Source organism: Coturnix japonica, chromosome 7 (assembly GCF_054131305.1).
Source record: "Coturnix japonica strain WE chromosome 7, WE-NBRP24, whole genome shotgun sequence".
Classification (NCBI taxonomy): Eukaryota; Metazoa; Chordata; class Aves; order Galliformes; family Phasianidae; genus Coturnix; species Coturnix japonica.
The window spans coordinates 12703327-12719057 of NC_140669.1; the positions used below are offsets into that span (position 1 = coordinate 12703327).

At 40.0% G+C, this 15731-nt stretch overlaps 1 protein-coding gene across 50 annotated transcripts in view; it reads right to left on the bottom strand.

Moving 5' to 3' along the window:
• CLASP1 (cytoplasmic linker associated protein 1) overlaps nt 1-15731 on the bottom strand; it is a 133366-nt gene that overhangs the window by 72399 nt on the left and 45236 nt on the right. For 45 of the 50 annotated variants that reach the window (XM_085553281.1, XM_085553289.1, XM_085553277.1 and 42 more), the window contains exons 9-18: nt 9072-9224; nt 8077-8150; nt 6814-6906; nt 5938-6083; nt 5205-5340; nt 4450-4520; nt 3487-3546; nt 2748-2825; nt 823-990; nt 223-272 (exon numbers count right to left, since the gene is read on the bottom strand). In XM_085553281.1, coding sequence (XP_085409407.1) covers nt 223-272; nt 823-990; nt 2748-2825; nt 3487-3546; nt 4450-4520; nt 5205-5340; nt 5938-6083; nt 6814-6906; nt 8077-8150; nt 9072-9224 — 1029 coding nt within the window. The remainder of the gene's footprint in view (nt 1-222; nt 273-822; nt 991-2747; nt 2826-3486; nt 3547-4449; nt 4521-5204; nt 5341-5937; nt 6084-6813; nt 6907-8076; nt 8151-9071; nt 9225-15731) is intronic. The other 5 variants (XM_085553279.1, XM_085553256.1, XM_085553252.1 and 2 more) reach the window with 1 other exon arrangement.

The following is a 15731-nucleotide window of genomic DNA, read 5'->3' on the forward strand; positions in this document are numbered from 1 at the left end:
TGCAAACAATAACAAAATATCAGCTTTTAAAGGCACTGCTGTATCAGATGCTGATGTACAAAAATGGGGGCACAACCCTAAAAATAATATAATAAGGTGCCATTTTTAAGGAGAGGTAAACAGAAAAGTTGTCCTTTGCACACTGTAGTATCCAAAACACTCATTCTACTTCATCACAATTCCTTAGCAACATCTCACCGCATTTTCAGCTCATATTCTCACCTCTTGATGTAGTACTTCCAGTAGGACTTCTTTTGGCAGACAGTGGACGGCTGGAAGTTAATGTAAGTATTTATTAAAACAAAATTGGTATTTCACAGTCACCAGTAACAGTGCTTCTCTGTTCCCTCAGTACATAACAGAGTTAACAGGAGGTTATTTATATTCAGGAATAGATTAACAAACTTTACTTTTTTAAAATATAAATACAGCATCATTATGAAATTCTCTGCAAAAGCACTAAGAAAAGATTTATCTATGTTATTTGAGCAAGAAGTGATTGTTAAGAACAGTCTGTAGATTTAAAGAGTTGTATCAGTGTTATGGGTACTTTTAATGAGTCTTCAGTTGCAGATGTTTGCAGCCTAATGTGATCATCTCTTTAAGATAAGCAAGAATACATACATGCATCAGGATAATGCACTTTATTTGAATATAACATTAGCTAGATTTTGGTATAATTCAGGTGTTGAGGCCACCAATAACAAGATAAGACAAGCAAAGAACAGAGTACACAAAGTAGTTCATGTGAATTTGAGGAAGCAATCGTAATCTCTGCAGTTGTTTAAATCAAGAGAGAAGTAACTCTGCCCAATGACATACTTGAGACTCTCCTGGGAGCTGGAGGAGGAGCGATCTGACTGGGGCAAGGACACGATGCTGTCAGAGTTCTTCAAATGCGACTGCAGGGCCTTCTGGTAGGAGGATTCCAAGGTGTGGTACAAATGGTCTGCCTCTCTGCTGAAGTGACTGTGAAAACCCCAGTAACACCTGGGAACAAGGCACAATGCTGTTAGTATTTCCTTGTCACATTTTAAAGGTCAGTGAAGCGCAGGTATAGTCGGAACCTTTTTCACTAATGGCATCAGTTGGCTGCTTAGCCCAGATATTTCAATCATTTACCGCCTCTGTGCACTTGAGACATACTGCAAGTAATGAGATTGCAAGAATGACAGCCCCAAAGAAGACAAAGCAAACAAAAATAAGATGGGTATATACCACCTGGGGCTCTGTGAAAACACAAGTTACCAAAAAGGCTTTGTCACAAAGGAAATTCTCACATCAGTTCATCTGTCTACTATACATAAGAGACAGACCCAGACTAGAACCTTAATCAGAATGAAGTTGTCTGAGGGCTGATCAACTGATAGCTCAAAAAACAAGCCAAAAGCAGAATACACATGCATGGGTCTGATTCAGGAAATCACCAGCAGGTGCTTTCTTCCTCAGCTTTAATAAATAGCTCTTGTACATTGCTGCAGAGAGAAATCTTTTGTAGAGCTAAGGCTGCTGACGATCTTTTGGGAATATTAAAGAATAAAATGATTCAATACACTTCCAATCAGTACCATGCTGAAAGTAAAAGAGCATTTAAAGAAGTGGGAATTCCTCCCTGCTCCTCATCTCCTGGCCAATGCTAAAACACCATTCACTCTCATCACAAAGGAGATGAAGTCTCTCAGCACTTTTCAGGGGGCAACTAAGGGGCAGTTTAAGAGCAAGACCATTAGCTCAAATGAATCAAGAATTGTTTGCATGAGACAGACAGTCCTCAGAGAAGTCACATGCATTCTCACACCAGTAAAAGGAAACAAATTTCTGTCTTACAGACAGTAGCACTTAATTAAGAAACATGGGAAAAAGAGAATTAAGCTTGATTTCTGAAGTCTTTTTCCATTTTCCCTGCTGCCTTTTCAGCTTAACTAGTCACCCACTGTGAAATCTCAGTGTACACTGTACTTTTCCAGTGATGCAAACTTTCCCTTTCAAAAGGATTTAAACAGTCCTACTGTGAAACACCTCAGCCTATAATATAGCACTTAGGTTAACAAAATATATTGTACAGTGATTTCTTGTTTAACAGCACACTTTCTGAAGAAAAATGTTCCCGTTGTCTTCTGTTCAGCAGAGCACGATTCCAGTATAAGAGCAAACTATCCTAAATACAGACATTGTCAAAAATGCAAGGGATCTTGAACAGAAAAAACACCAATTACATTTTCTGTAGAGGTACACAAAGATATTGTTTCACTGTCAAAATAATTCCTTTACCTGGGATAATGTTTAGCAGCGTACCAGCACAGTGACTTTTATTTCAAAAATAACAAACAACACAGTATTGCATGTAAGTAAAAAAAACCAACAGAAATAATAGCTTTCTTACACTAGATAGAAGAAATTTCAGTTAAACCCAGGGGTCTCAAGCATCAAGAAGATAGACAAGGCCACTAGTTGAGAACACCAGAATTATAGTTTAAGCTCAAGTAAATGGTTTACCCACTCAGACAGGAAAAAATACAATTAATTATCAGAGACCAAAGTAAAATAAGCACAGTTGGAAACCAATACATAAATATATAACTGAGCCCTATGCAATCATTTCACATGACATTTTCTGCTGACCACTCCCTTCGAAAGGGAAGAAGTGCTAGGCTCAGTTGCTAGAACGTTACTTGTCTTTCAGAGTCTCCAACATGTAATACCATGACTCACAGCTTAAAGAATAGGCAACAATAGCTTCTACTTACTTTCTTGCTTCTATCCTGGCTTCAGAGTCTGCATCATGAATTCCCTTCTTTATTGTTTCAGCTAACACTGATATGTGTCTGAAATAAGAAAGATACAGAGTCCAGCAATCCACAACAGTGTGCTACATTTACAAACAAATAACTAATATGGTTTTGCCTTGGTGTCCCTGAACAAAGAGCGCTTCCCATTTCCACTCTATATATTTTGTAGCTTTATCTACTCCTTTAGGTCAGTTTTATTTCATTCACACTGCTGAGCATTCTTCATTGGTCCATCTTTAGTCAGCTAGTTGAAACTGCCTGGGCATAAAAATACATTCCTTCACCCTTAAAGACCTGGTCAGCCCAGGGCTAAAGAAATTGGGTCCCAATAGGTATTCCTTCTACTGTTCATTAGCCTGAACTACTCTGCGAGGCTCAGATGCTCCTGCTAGATGTGCAGCAGCCATCACCTCATCTTCTCACTTGAAGGTGCAAAAGGAAAAAAAAATAAATTCTATCAAAGTTCAGAGATTTGTTCAGTCAGGTTTTCTAGGGCTGGCATAAGAAATAGACTCACTGAACTCTGGCTGCCAGAACTACATGGATGAATTATATACATGCACACACATAGATGCTTTTCTTGCCACAAAAATATCTTCACTAGGACTACATGAATCTCACCTCTAAGACTATCCTTCCTACACACCTAACCTCCCAGACATTAGTAGGCTAAAATTAACCACCTTCTTGAGCTCACCTTTCTAGGGAGTGGGTTTGCCACTCCTGCAGCAGCAGGTCTAAAAATTCAAAACAGCGCCTGAGAAGAAAAAGGAGAAAGGCTGAATTATCAAAGTTGAGAGGTACATTGACTTCACAATACCTGCCACTGCACAGTAGTCACCTTTCATTACTGTCGTTCTCAGGACATAAGAATTCAGGAAGAACCAGAACAGAAACATCAAGAACTCTACAAATGATGCCAATAAAAACTGTAAAGTAACTGGATTCATCTCTCTAGAGAGTCTGAAGAGAGAGCTTGATGTAAAACAAACCAAAGGCCCCGTTAGATACAGGCAAAGAAGATATAAATTAGTACCACCCTGTGCTCACAAGGTTTCAAGCTTCACAAGGAAACTCTGCATCTAGCTTCTTTTCAGCTTCAGTCTCCCTCATTTACAGAAAGGAAGGCATTTGTGTGCTGTGATTTTTGTCAAGGTTTGTCACAAAACTCATCAACTATAAAGACCTTCTTTTCATTTAATTTGCATAGGCAAGAGTCTCCCAGCGAGGCTGCCAGAGTGCACCACACCTCGATTTTCAATGTAGGGAGAGCACATACTGCCCAGTGATACCACAGAACAGCATTTCTGCTGACTGGCTCAAAGAAAATACATCACTGCAAAGATTAGTAGTAGGGAAGAAAAAAGCAGGTCTGTGAGAAAAAGAATAGTTAAAAAAATGCTAATATGACATTGTTAAGTAGGCATAGAGATTAAAGAATGTGTTTCTTTTAGATAAACTGCCTTTTCTTCTCTGTGATGCTGCACCTTATACATAACAGCTGACTTTGAATTTGTTCCCAGCTCACAGGGAAGAATAAGTTGAATTCTCTAGAGCAATGTCTATAACAGCTCTTACCACGAATATGATTTTGATAACAAAAGCATACATGATTCTATTTACCAGAAAACAACAGCAGAACTTCAAACTAAATGCTCACCTTCTAACCGCAACAGACTTGGAGGTACAATTACTGGTTATGATGGGTATTAGTCGGGGGATGTGTGTATGCTAGAACAAAAGAAAGAATAAAAACAGGAAGAAAACTTTACAGTTTTGTGGAATAAAAAGTAATCTGCATTAGCCACCTGAGCTCCGTATGCTACTTTTATCTTCAGTTCTTAAAAATCAAACTGCTAAATAAGGAAGCACTAATGAATATGGACAGATTGTTATTATTAAATATATATATATTAACAGTAAAAATACTTTTAACAGATTTTCTTTTTTCATCTACCAAAGCACTGAAGTCACGTCAAGAGGATCTGAACAGCCAGTGGTTACAACTCAAGAGCTGGCAGGCTGTGTGCAGCTTCCCTAGCAGAAGCCACCTCTGCAACCCAACAGTTTTAGGCAGCATGTGCTGTCCCTGAGGAGTTTTTAAGCACATTAAGTCTGTACTGCAAGTCAAGATTTAAAGCTGATTAAAAAAACATTGCTCACCTCTGAGGGCTAAAAGTACCTTACTCTGTAAAGAAACATTTTTCCTATCACTTCTGCCACTTTTTCCTACTTACCTATTGTCATCTAGCTACAAGACTTTATTACAAATGGAGACAGACAAGCCTAGCACAATCAGAAGAGCAGATTTGACATTTTATCTAATTTTCATGGCAGTAACATCCATATTTTCTCAGAAACATCACAGCATTTGGGAACAATAAAATGTTGTGTTCTCTTTTGACTGATACTTACTCGAATGATTAATCTAACTGCTACAACACCAGAAGTGGCCATGACTTTGGCACTATTTGGAATTAGATTAAAAATTGTTGGCATAATGGCTTCTGCCCCATGATCAAACTTGTTTCCCAGCACTGATGATAAATGCCTGTAAAACATAATGAAGTCATACTGTTAAGTGTGCTGAGGATTAAACGAGTCAGACTTCCAAAGAATATATAACATCAGACATCTAATATCTCACTCTTCACAACTGTCACCTCCTCTCCAACTCCGAAGAGCATTTTGTCTTTGAAATAGTTCCTTTCATTTCAAGTTCATGCTCTTTTTTCAGCTGAGCTGTGAAAAATATTTACTAACAAATAAGTGTGACAGTAATAATAGAAGTATTTCTCCAGACTTGTTAGTTTCTCTAAGTGATCAGTTTCACATTCATATGCACAAATTTCCACAAAAAGTACTGCTAGAAACACTACAGGCTCATTTTCTTAAATAATTTCACTAAGAGTGAACAGTCAAAAATAAAATAACTCATTCTGAACTGGAACAAAACACATTTTTGCACATCTCAATCTTTTAAAACTCAACAATATGGGTTTGTTTAACTATAGTTAGTAGCCTACATGAACATTGTCTTAAATGGCTGTAGCAAGATTTCAATCTATTAGTTAATTTGTACATGTGTTCTAATAGCACCTAACCAGCACCCGTTCCATGGTCAAGCATGTTTAGAAAGTAAACTTACCCCAGTGTGATACAAGCTTCCCGCACTACCTGAGATCGCAGGTCTTTAGCAGATAATTTAAACGCTCCATCCAGGAGTCGTAAGTGTTGGAAGAAGTTATCATATTCTGCAGCTCCAGCCAACAGTAAGGAGCGGATCTTTTTCAACTGTTGACATGACAAAACAAAGCAGTGACTGTTAATGAGCAATGTACAGAAGGACAGTTAAGTCTACAGCTCATACTTGGTTCACTGGGCCTCTCTATAACACACTTCTTGATAGCAAGCATTTTTATTTCAGACTTTACATACAACTCACAGGTTAACATACTAAGAATATAAAGCAGCATAAACATGGTAGCTAACTGCCACAGCAGTCCTCAAGTATTACATAAGACTTCTACAACTGTATTGTTAATGACCCAAACATAACTTCTTAAGCCAAAAGATACCAAAGATTCATTTTATTCTTCTCAATATTCAGCTACTTAAAACAGTTTCTGAAAGCTTAGAATCTCACATGGCTAGCTATCTTCTCTGAAAGATGGGTTGACTTACACTCAGAGCTGAGTTGTTGTACTGACTTACATCTAGAATTTTTCCTTGACTAGCAAACTTCTAGCTTTACATCAAGATTCCCTGAATGACTTCCAGTTCAACCTGATGTTGACTCATCAGATGCCTTTATATCAAAACCAGTATCCTCCACAGACGTGGCTTAAACTCAGTCTCATAAGGAAATATTTCACCTAGGCCTGGGAAAACATAACAGATGCTCACCACTTCAATTGCATTTCAGCCTTACTCTCGAGATTCTCTCAGCAAATTCTTTCATGGGATAAACTCAGTGAAGGAAAACCTCATACTAATGGAGTTCATGACACAGTTCACTACTTACAGCAGATACTCTCTGTTCCCAGTCATGTTTATCGTCAGATAATATCTCTCTTATTTTGTTTATGGATTCCTCAAGATCCCGGCTAGAATAAATCTGTAAATTTAAATACAGAGTAGAATCATAACATGAGATTTATTCCAGAAAGCAAGATCATTTCTCAACTACCATCTTATTTCCTCTTCCCCTCAATGCTCAGCCGTCACCTATTAGACTCAGACATGCTAGTTATGCATAATGCGAAGAATTTACAGAAATCTCCTTCAAAAATTATAACATGATCAGACAATAACTAAACAACTGTCATCTATTATTTTACTATAGCTTCAGAATCTTAAGCAGCATTTCTGTACTGTACACAGCAAAAAATGTTAATGAGAAAAGTTAATGTCAAATACATCACTGGCATCTGCAATAACGCAGCCAATAAAATGCTAAAATTCCTGCTTTATGGAAGAGATAACTGGATGTGCTTTATGGAGCTAGTCAACAGTCACTGCACATAACCAGGGAAAACTAACTCATTCCCACACAGAAGAAAGACCTTAAAAGCTTAACTCTAAATTGGCTATTAAAACTTGCAGGTCCTAAAAACGTTCATACAATTAAACAGTCACCCTGTATTGGAGCACAGAAGAAAGCTATCAAGAGAATGAAGTCAGTCAATTTGAAAGCAGATTCACTAAAAATACACAAATGTATCAAAAAAGATTCTAGGCTGAGCTGGGAAAAATCATGAGCACACCTATGTGATCTTCTTGTCCCAGTGGGTAAACTCTGCAGAAGGAGAGATGATGCACCCCACATAACAGCTACCTGACTAAACCTACCAGCAAACACACACTGTTCCACCATAGCAATCAAAACAGCAGAAATCCTGAAGGCACAATTAACCTTTATTGCTTTCAGTTTCCATATGACACAAATTAAATGTAGAGAGTCTTCTGGAGACTTTATGTTTTGTTTGACCGTATACAGCACTGTTCAACATGCCCCATCCAGTGCCAGCTCAGTATCTTCTCCTCCTATGATACCTGTACCACAAACCTCCTGGCTCCCTTCTCTCCACTTCTGACCATTTCACACCAATCTAATGGCATCTACCACCATTTTAAAGTTCCTTCCCTACAACCTTCAATTTCACTTTCCCTTAAGGGAAACTTGCCCACATGCAAGCAAATAGCAATTTATCAGTGATGAGAACTAGATTCTACACCTATCTTTTGCTGTTTTGTGTTATGTACTTTAGCTTATTATTCTACTTACTTGAACAGTTGGGACATCTTCAAAAGCCTTAATGAAGTCTTCTTCATCCACAGCACCTGCTCCCTCTTTGCCTGCTGACGAACAACAAAAAAGCCTTTTCAATTTTCTTATCAACAAGAGAATCAATTAAGAAACCATCAGCTATCTATCAAGGCACCTGATCAAGAGAAAGTTCACTATCCACACAACCTCAGAGTGCTGCAAATTTAATAAAAATAGAGGCAGGAAAATACAGCACCAGGCATGAAGTGCACACATTCATAGCATCCTTCAGCTCCAAGGCACAGAGGGCATACTAGGGAAGTCATTATAGTAGTCACTCAACAGTTAGGGGACATAGTCTGAAAGATGAAAGGGAATATTTACTTTCATTATAGGGGATATTTTATTTTAAAGGATTTAATCCTATCTATAATAGATGAAGGTGCAGATCTCCTGACACCTGCACAAGCAGACAAATGATAAGGAAGATAAACAGTCTCTGGAATATTAATCACATTAGAAAATGTGAAAGACAACTTCCTCCATTTCTCTAGGTCTTTTGTAATTACATTTAGAATTGATCACATTCCAAATTTATCATTCCCTTCTCTTTCACCTTCACTACTAGCAATGCCTGAAGGACTTAGAAGAAAGTCAACGTGTCTGTTTTAGGCCTTAAGTTTTAGCATGTAGCTGTAAGCAGCCTGCATCAGTCCAGCAGGAGAGTCACAGCTATAAAAAAAACACAAATTCACACTATGCATCACTGACACATTTCACACTGCATAATAAGGCAGTTCCAACCTTACACAAAGGCAGTGTATACCAGAGGGATGTGAGGAGCGTTTGCAGACTCATACACAATGTACAGACTCAACTGCATTCAGGCAAACATACATGTAACAATCTCACATGGGAAACAACTGCTTCTGGGTACTGGGAAAATGATACGGCCTGAAAATTCTGGAAATAAGCTCAAACATGAACACTAGGATACTCTGATATCAGCTTACTTGAGGACTTGGATCCCAGAGCTGCAGACCCAAGTCTGCGAGTAGTCCCCATTCCAACTCTACGTGAGTTTGCAGGGGCCTTTGAAGACGTAGAGGAGTTAGCTGAGGAAGGTCTGTTCCCATCCACAGAGTCTTCATCGTCAAAATTTTTATCTGCCAAAAAAAGAAAAAGCATAGTCAACCTATCTGGGAGTTTTAAAGGAACATGCCAATGCGATGGCAAACACACTGCCTGGTCTGCTGAAACATGAGCTGGATCTGCTCTGCCAGTTCCCAGCTAAGCAGCTTCTTCATGATGGCAATCCAGTATCCAGGAATGACCACCAGCCACCAAGACCATTTCTGCGCTGCTGCAGCCACTACTTTATAACACCTTTCAACGAGTGCGTTCTGATGGAAGAAGCCACAAATCAGCGACAAAAAAAGATAAAACCACAGCTAAAGCTTGAGCTGACCACAGTCTGCTTCTCCAGTTTTCTTTTTCATATGAGCTGTTTTGAAAAAATAAAAAGCAAAACATGAGCAAATCCACATGCAGAACGGATCAGGAAGAGCCAGCTGCCCTTTCACACCATGTTAACTGCCTGCACAAGATCAAGAACAAACAGACTAATCCAGGAAAGATCACATGGCAACACCTATGCTGCTGATAAGCCACAGACATCTCCCTCTGGGGCCATTAATCACAGACCCAACCTAAAGCTGCACACCCACTTCTATGTTTTTAAGTTATCAGCAGAGCTTCCTTGCAACAAAACAAGGAAACAGCAAAGGATTATCTAAAATTAAAAATAAAAAAAATTAAGGTGGGCTGAAATGTATGGAATCCTTTGTGTCCACCCAAAGGCCCTATTTCCAAACATAACATAAATTAACTTAAAATGAATTACAGTCACTTTGATTTTCACTGAAGGTCAATTCAATTCCAAAGGAGTGCTTATATTGCACTTCTACACAAATTAGCTAATCCACTTTAAAAAACAGCCTTAGGTTGGGAGGTGACAAAACATTTGGACAGCTGATAAAGACGAAGTGCATAATTTATTGAGGCTAGGAAAAGCCCCTCAGTCCCCCATCATTCAGCTTTTCCATACTAACATTTCATTCAGGATTTGAGATGTGATCCATGCCCGTCTCAACCCAATGATTCATAGTATGGCCCAATCTCAGTGTTTTGGGAGTATTTCCTTTGTGAAATTTCACTCAACAAACATCACAAGCAGGAGCTTTAATCCATCCCTACTCAGGAAAGCGCCTGGGAGTATCAAGTAACCAATACAGGCTCCTATTGGACACTAATGATTAAAACTCAATACACGTTGAGGTTCTCATAAGAAAAACTGGTAACAGTAAATGCATATTCTAATGGAAGGAAAAACAACAAGAAAAGCCTGCATTTTCCTTAGCCTTACTTTTCCCTCCCCAGAAAGGCTCATTAGCAGCTAGATACAGAAGAGCTGTCACAGATGATCTAAAAGTCTAAAAGCTACATCTGCAACCTGTATGTGTGTGCAGGATGCCACACTGAAAGCACAGCAATGAAATAATATCAAGACAGCATCCAAAAAGGTTAAGGAAGGTGGTCAAGGATAGCTGTCCCATTGATTTTAACACTCAAAAAGCCTTGGATTGTGGCAAAGGGATAGTAAAAGAAGAGTAACATGTAAAGGAAAGCAGGGGCAATAACACATTTCAGCTGCTGCTGAGGCCAAAGTGAACAAGAAAAAGCGAACACAGGAACTTTATGACTGAGATATTTAAGGTCATATCAAGAAATTTGAGGTCAACTTAAGGAGAAGAACAACCACCATTACATTTAGGACATGGGATCCATCACACAGCGTCCTAAAGCAGCCATGGAGACCACACTACTTCCCATTGACACTCACTGTTTTGTTCTGACATACGTAATTGAAAGTGTAACATTCTTGAAAAGAGCTCAGGGAAAAGCCACAAGAATGACTGGAAAATACATTTTTAATTAATTTAAGTGAAAGTTCATTGCAGGGGACTGTTTACCCTGATGAGATGCTTAACAAGTTGTTTGACTGTATTCTGTTAACACAGCAACTGAAGACTGCATGTAGTTTTCCAATGTGATTTATTAGTGTTGTTTTTCCATCTAATAGAAAAGGTTCCTTACCTGGCAAGATCCACTCCAGGAATATATTAAAAGCATTGAATTTTGTAGGCTGTATTTTTGCTTTTAGCTTCCTCTGAAAGATGCAGTCTAATTCAAACAGGAAATTTATTTCAAAACCAGTACTTGGTTAGAGTTGCACTGAAGGGCACAGTAGATGAAAATAAGACTCTAAAACCTGTGACCTCTGAAGCCTACAGAAATGGGTTTAAGTGAGGATGATAAACTCATACAGACCTCAAATACTCCCAGGCCAAATTCACACTATTTACATTTATTCCAAATGCCCATATTTAGATACTAGGCAAATGATTACTTATAATATATATAACCAGCCAAGAGAAAGTCAGTCATTCTCAGGCAATATTTTATTACTTCAAAACCACTTTCATCTGGTAATGCAATTCTCCATCAGTTGTACTACTATCTAAACACTATTATTTAACTTCCTCTTCTATCCGTCCTCTTAAAACCCCTCCAAAAGGGGCTGAAGGTGTGGTTTGCTACTTTATAACACATGCAAATTCAGAAAAACATTATAAAGATTGCACTCCTGTAGTTGATTTAATTGCTAAAATGCTATGTAAAACAGGCTTCTCCGAGCATTAGCCAACAACACACACACACACAAAAAAAAGGGCAAATACAAAAGACAACCAGCCCACAGTTTTGGAGATATTTAGGTTACAATTCACAATCTCATCACCCTTTTCATTTAGTCTATAAATATATAGTTAACAGAATAGCCCTTCAATAGCCAAACAGCATTTTGTAATCTGAACAGTGAACAGAGCTACATTCAGAACTGCACACTAAGTCTTCCAGCAGCACGTGTGCAGGACGGAAAGAGAAACAAAGAACTGAAAGAAACCTGAACACACAAGATCAGAAAATAAGAGGAAAATAAACTATTATGCATTACCACGAAAAAGCCTTTTCCCCCCATTCATTGTCTGGGCTCACAACAATCATTTCAACTAGGATCATATATTATTTTCTTTTTCGGTCCATCTGCAAACCACGAGGTGCCAAATTCAGCATGGGTGTAACTCATCACTCTGTCAGAGGTGCACCAAAGCAGAATGGGTACCAGGCTGCAGCATTAAATAACCGCTGATATTTTCCCACCCTAAGAGCCCCCCAGTGCTCTCCGCCACAGACATGCCCTGATAAAAGAGACCTTTGTCTGCTCACCACTCCGCTGTCTCAGGGAAACAACACAACTGGCTTGACATTTTTCAATTCCTTTACATTATTTAAGAAGAAAAGAATTGCTTACAAGTACATATCCTTCTGCAAATAAGCTTCCTCAACATTCCTTCGTATTTTCCATAGCGCGCCCAGATGTAAGAGTGCTTCACAGCGAGCCGCGGCTTTCAGTCCAGAGCATAATCAATCATTGCCCCTGTATTCATTAAGCATGCTGTCTTGGCACATGGATTTAAACAGCTACGGCCTCAGTCCTCTCTAGCAGCTCTATGGGATTCTCAGGAACATCCATTTCGGCCCGGGGAACTGCAGTGCACTTGAGGAAGGGAGCAAGGGGAATGAGCAGCACACGCTGCAGCTGAGCTGCTCTGCCCGGCTGGGCTGGCTTGCACCAGGATCCAGCCTGGCTTTATCCCCTGGGAAGCGCTAACAGGAGCATCTCAACAGCTGTCATCATTTGGCCATGACGAATAAATTTAGTCATTATTCATTTTACAATGTAACCCCTTCATGGCCTGGCCAAGGTGTAAAACAGGGCAAAGAAAGCACTAGTTGGTCAGGAACCACAGCAGATAAGGGCCAGAGCTTTCTCTGCCTGAACCATCAGCTGGGACCTTTTAATGCCAAGTAACTGGGGCTCAGACTCCCTCTCTGTTGAAGTGAGATGCTTTCTGGCTTTTAAAATACAAATCAGCTCTGTCCATACTAAAGGTGCCCTGCCACAGCCCGCAGGCCCGACTGCAAGGCTCTGCACCTGCCCTCACCCCGCTGCACTCATTTACCACATGCCCCAAATCCAAACCTCGGTGCAGCAGAAGGGAGCTGGCAACTTGTACACATCTCCTTTGACAGCACGACACCTCCCTTCTCTCTTCACTTGCACACTGAAATGTAAGCAGTTAAATCTTTATGTCGGCATCTAAGTGGAGTGTATTTATATACACAATACAGCAATGACCACCAACCTGAGATACGGTGGTACTTAGTGCCAATCCAAAGATATCCTGGCAGGCCAGTGGACGAATGCTTGTTTTTCATTTTTTAACAATCCTTCTGGTATCAGGATGCTTTTCTTTAGTCCAAAAAGTGTCAGTTATCAATTCTTTGCTAGGAAATGAGATTCATCTTTTTAGCTGCTGCCTCATTCTGTCTATTAGGAGCGAATGAAGGTGCTCATAACCTAATGAGTCAACTGCCATCACAAAGGTAAATAAGATTCCTGACAGAAGTAACATTTGGAATTGCTTTCTGCTCCAAATATATCACACTCACAGACAGGCAATTGTTTTGATATACATTCTGCTCAGCCTGCAAGCAAATAGACACTGACATTTCGCAGCATATTGCTTTCTGCCATCCCTCTAAGCAGAAAAACAATTGGATACTAATGGCAATAATAAACAAGTCACATTTCTGCTAGTGCATTTATTACACCAATTCAATATAATAAAGTTAACCGAGGAAATGAACGCAGGCCCTGACATGACATCCAACAGTAGACACACACACAGGCCACCATGGGAAGCAACTACCAACTTTGTCCCACCAGAATGTAAAACCTGCTCCCAAGCTGAGGGAAGAAAATGTGAGACAGACAGATGCGCTCACAAGGCAGAAGGAGAAAAAGATCTGTTTCTCCTAAAGCCATCCTTGGAAACACAATACTCTCAAAGTGCCCTTTCCAAGCAGCCACACAGCTTTCCACCAGCCCACAGTCACACTGGGAAATCCACAACACACGCCTTGCAAAAATAAAACCCCACTCAAAAGCCCAGGTTTGCATACGGTTTCAGTTTCAAGAACCAAACCAGCCCTGCCTTAAACTACACAGTCTCCCTGTCAGCTGGGCTTGTTGGTTGGCCTCTCAGAGCACAGCCCACAGTTAATAGCCAAGCCACCCACACAAAGATATGGCTATCTCTGAATGCAGCCTTCCACAACCACACCAGTTATTTCCAAGCCTATCACGTGCTCCACAACAGGGTGTTAGCTCTGTGTTTCACTGCTGCAGCTCTCCTTGCTGCCTTCACTTTTTTCCTTCCAGACCCTGGAAAACACCCATTAAATACAGCAGCAGTAGCTGCAAGCAAAACGCACCTCCTCACAGCAGCCTCGTTAGCATAATCTTCACAGATATAAACACAAAGTGGGTCATATAACCTGAGCCCCAGAGATACCAATCAATGAGAAAGGCTATTTATACAGGATGGAGCAGGGGGATTTTTAGAGTCAGGAAATATCCTTTTCCAGCAGTACAGGAATTAATTGCCTTATTGAAGGACTGGGATAGCTGCAGGAAAGCGTTCCTCGATTTCCAAACAGCAGATAAAGTACATAGCTTTCCATTTCAACTAAATATTAATCCTCAGTGCTTTACAGTGCTGATGTTAGGCTCTACGTTCTTAAGAATACACTAAAATACTGAGGCAAATAATTTTAAGAAAGGAAGTGAATTATTCTGGTTTGTTTGCAAAACATTAAAAATTCAATTGTGTAGCAGCAAAGGGGCACCACCTCCCCATGCACACACAAGCAGTGAAGCTCTGGTTGAAAGGTAAGCTCGCATCTCTGATCTTGCTTATTATTTATCTTTCTTTCCATTAAAATTGGTTTATTCAAACAGAACACCTGCAAGTGGCTCAGCAAAACCAGAAATCACATCCCAACATATGCAAGTCTTAATTTAGCTCTCCTCAAACCATGACTTGAAGCTGATCCATAGCATTCTCTGTACCTTGCAGGGCAGGTTCACAGTAATGCTGCACAGGAGCTGCTCAGCTGAGCTCCCAGGGAGACATCTGCTGGTGAGGGCTTGGTTTTTTACTTGCCAAATCCCATCTGAAAACGCAGATTACCAGAGAATCAATGGGCGGCTTTGTTTAACCTGAACTGTCTGCATTCTGTTTGAATGAACTGAATCAAGAGGCACACCAGGAATGGAAGCCTTTAAATGGACAGATGCTTTTCAGCCAGGAAGGACCTGAGCACGGCGTGCAGGCTGACCAGGTGCCTCCAACCCACATACCACGGTCAGGTTTCCAGCTATTAGCACCATCTGTTGCCATGATGTCACACAAAAAGGCATCTTTTCCAGCCTGCACAAATCCTAGCCTAGCCCAGTAATTATCACTCAGTTTAGCTCACCTAGACGCTGACTGCTCTGTAACTCACATCATTGTCAACAAAAGGAAATTGCGTTTTCTACTGCTGTTGCATATTGCTCCTGAAGGGCTGCTCGTTTTATGTAACACAGCGCTTTGCGTTGTAAAGCGTTGACAACAAATACACAGAAACATAGCCTGACATTTTTA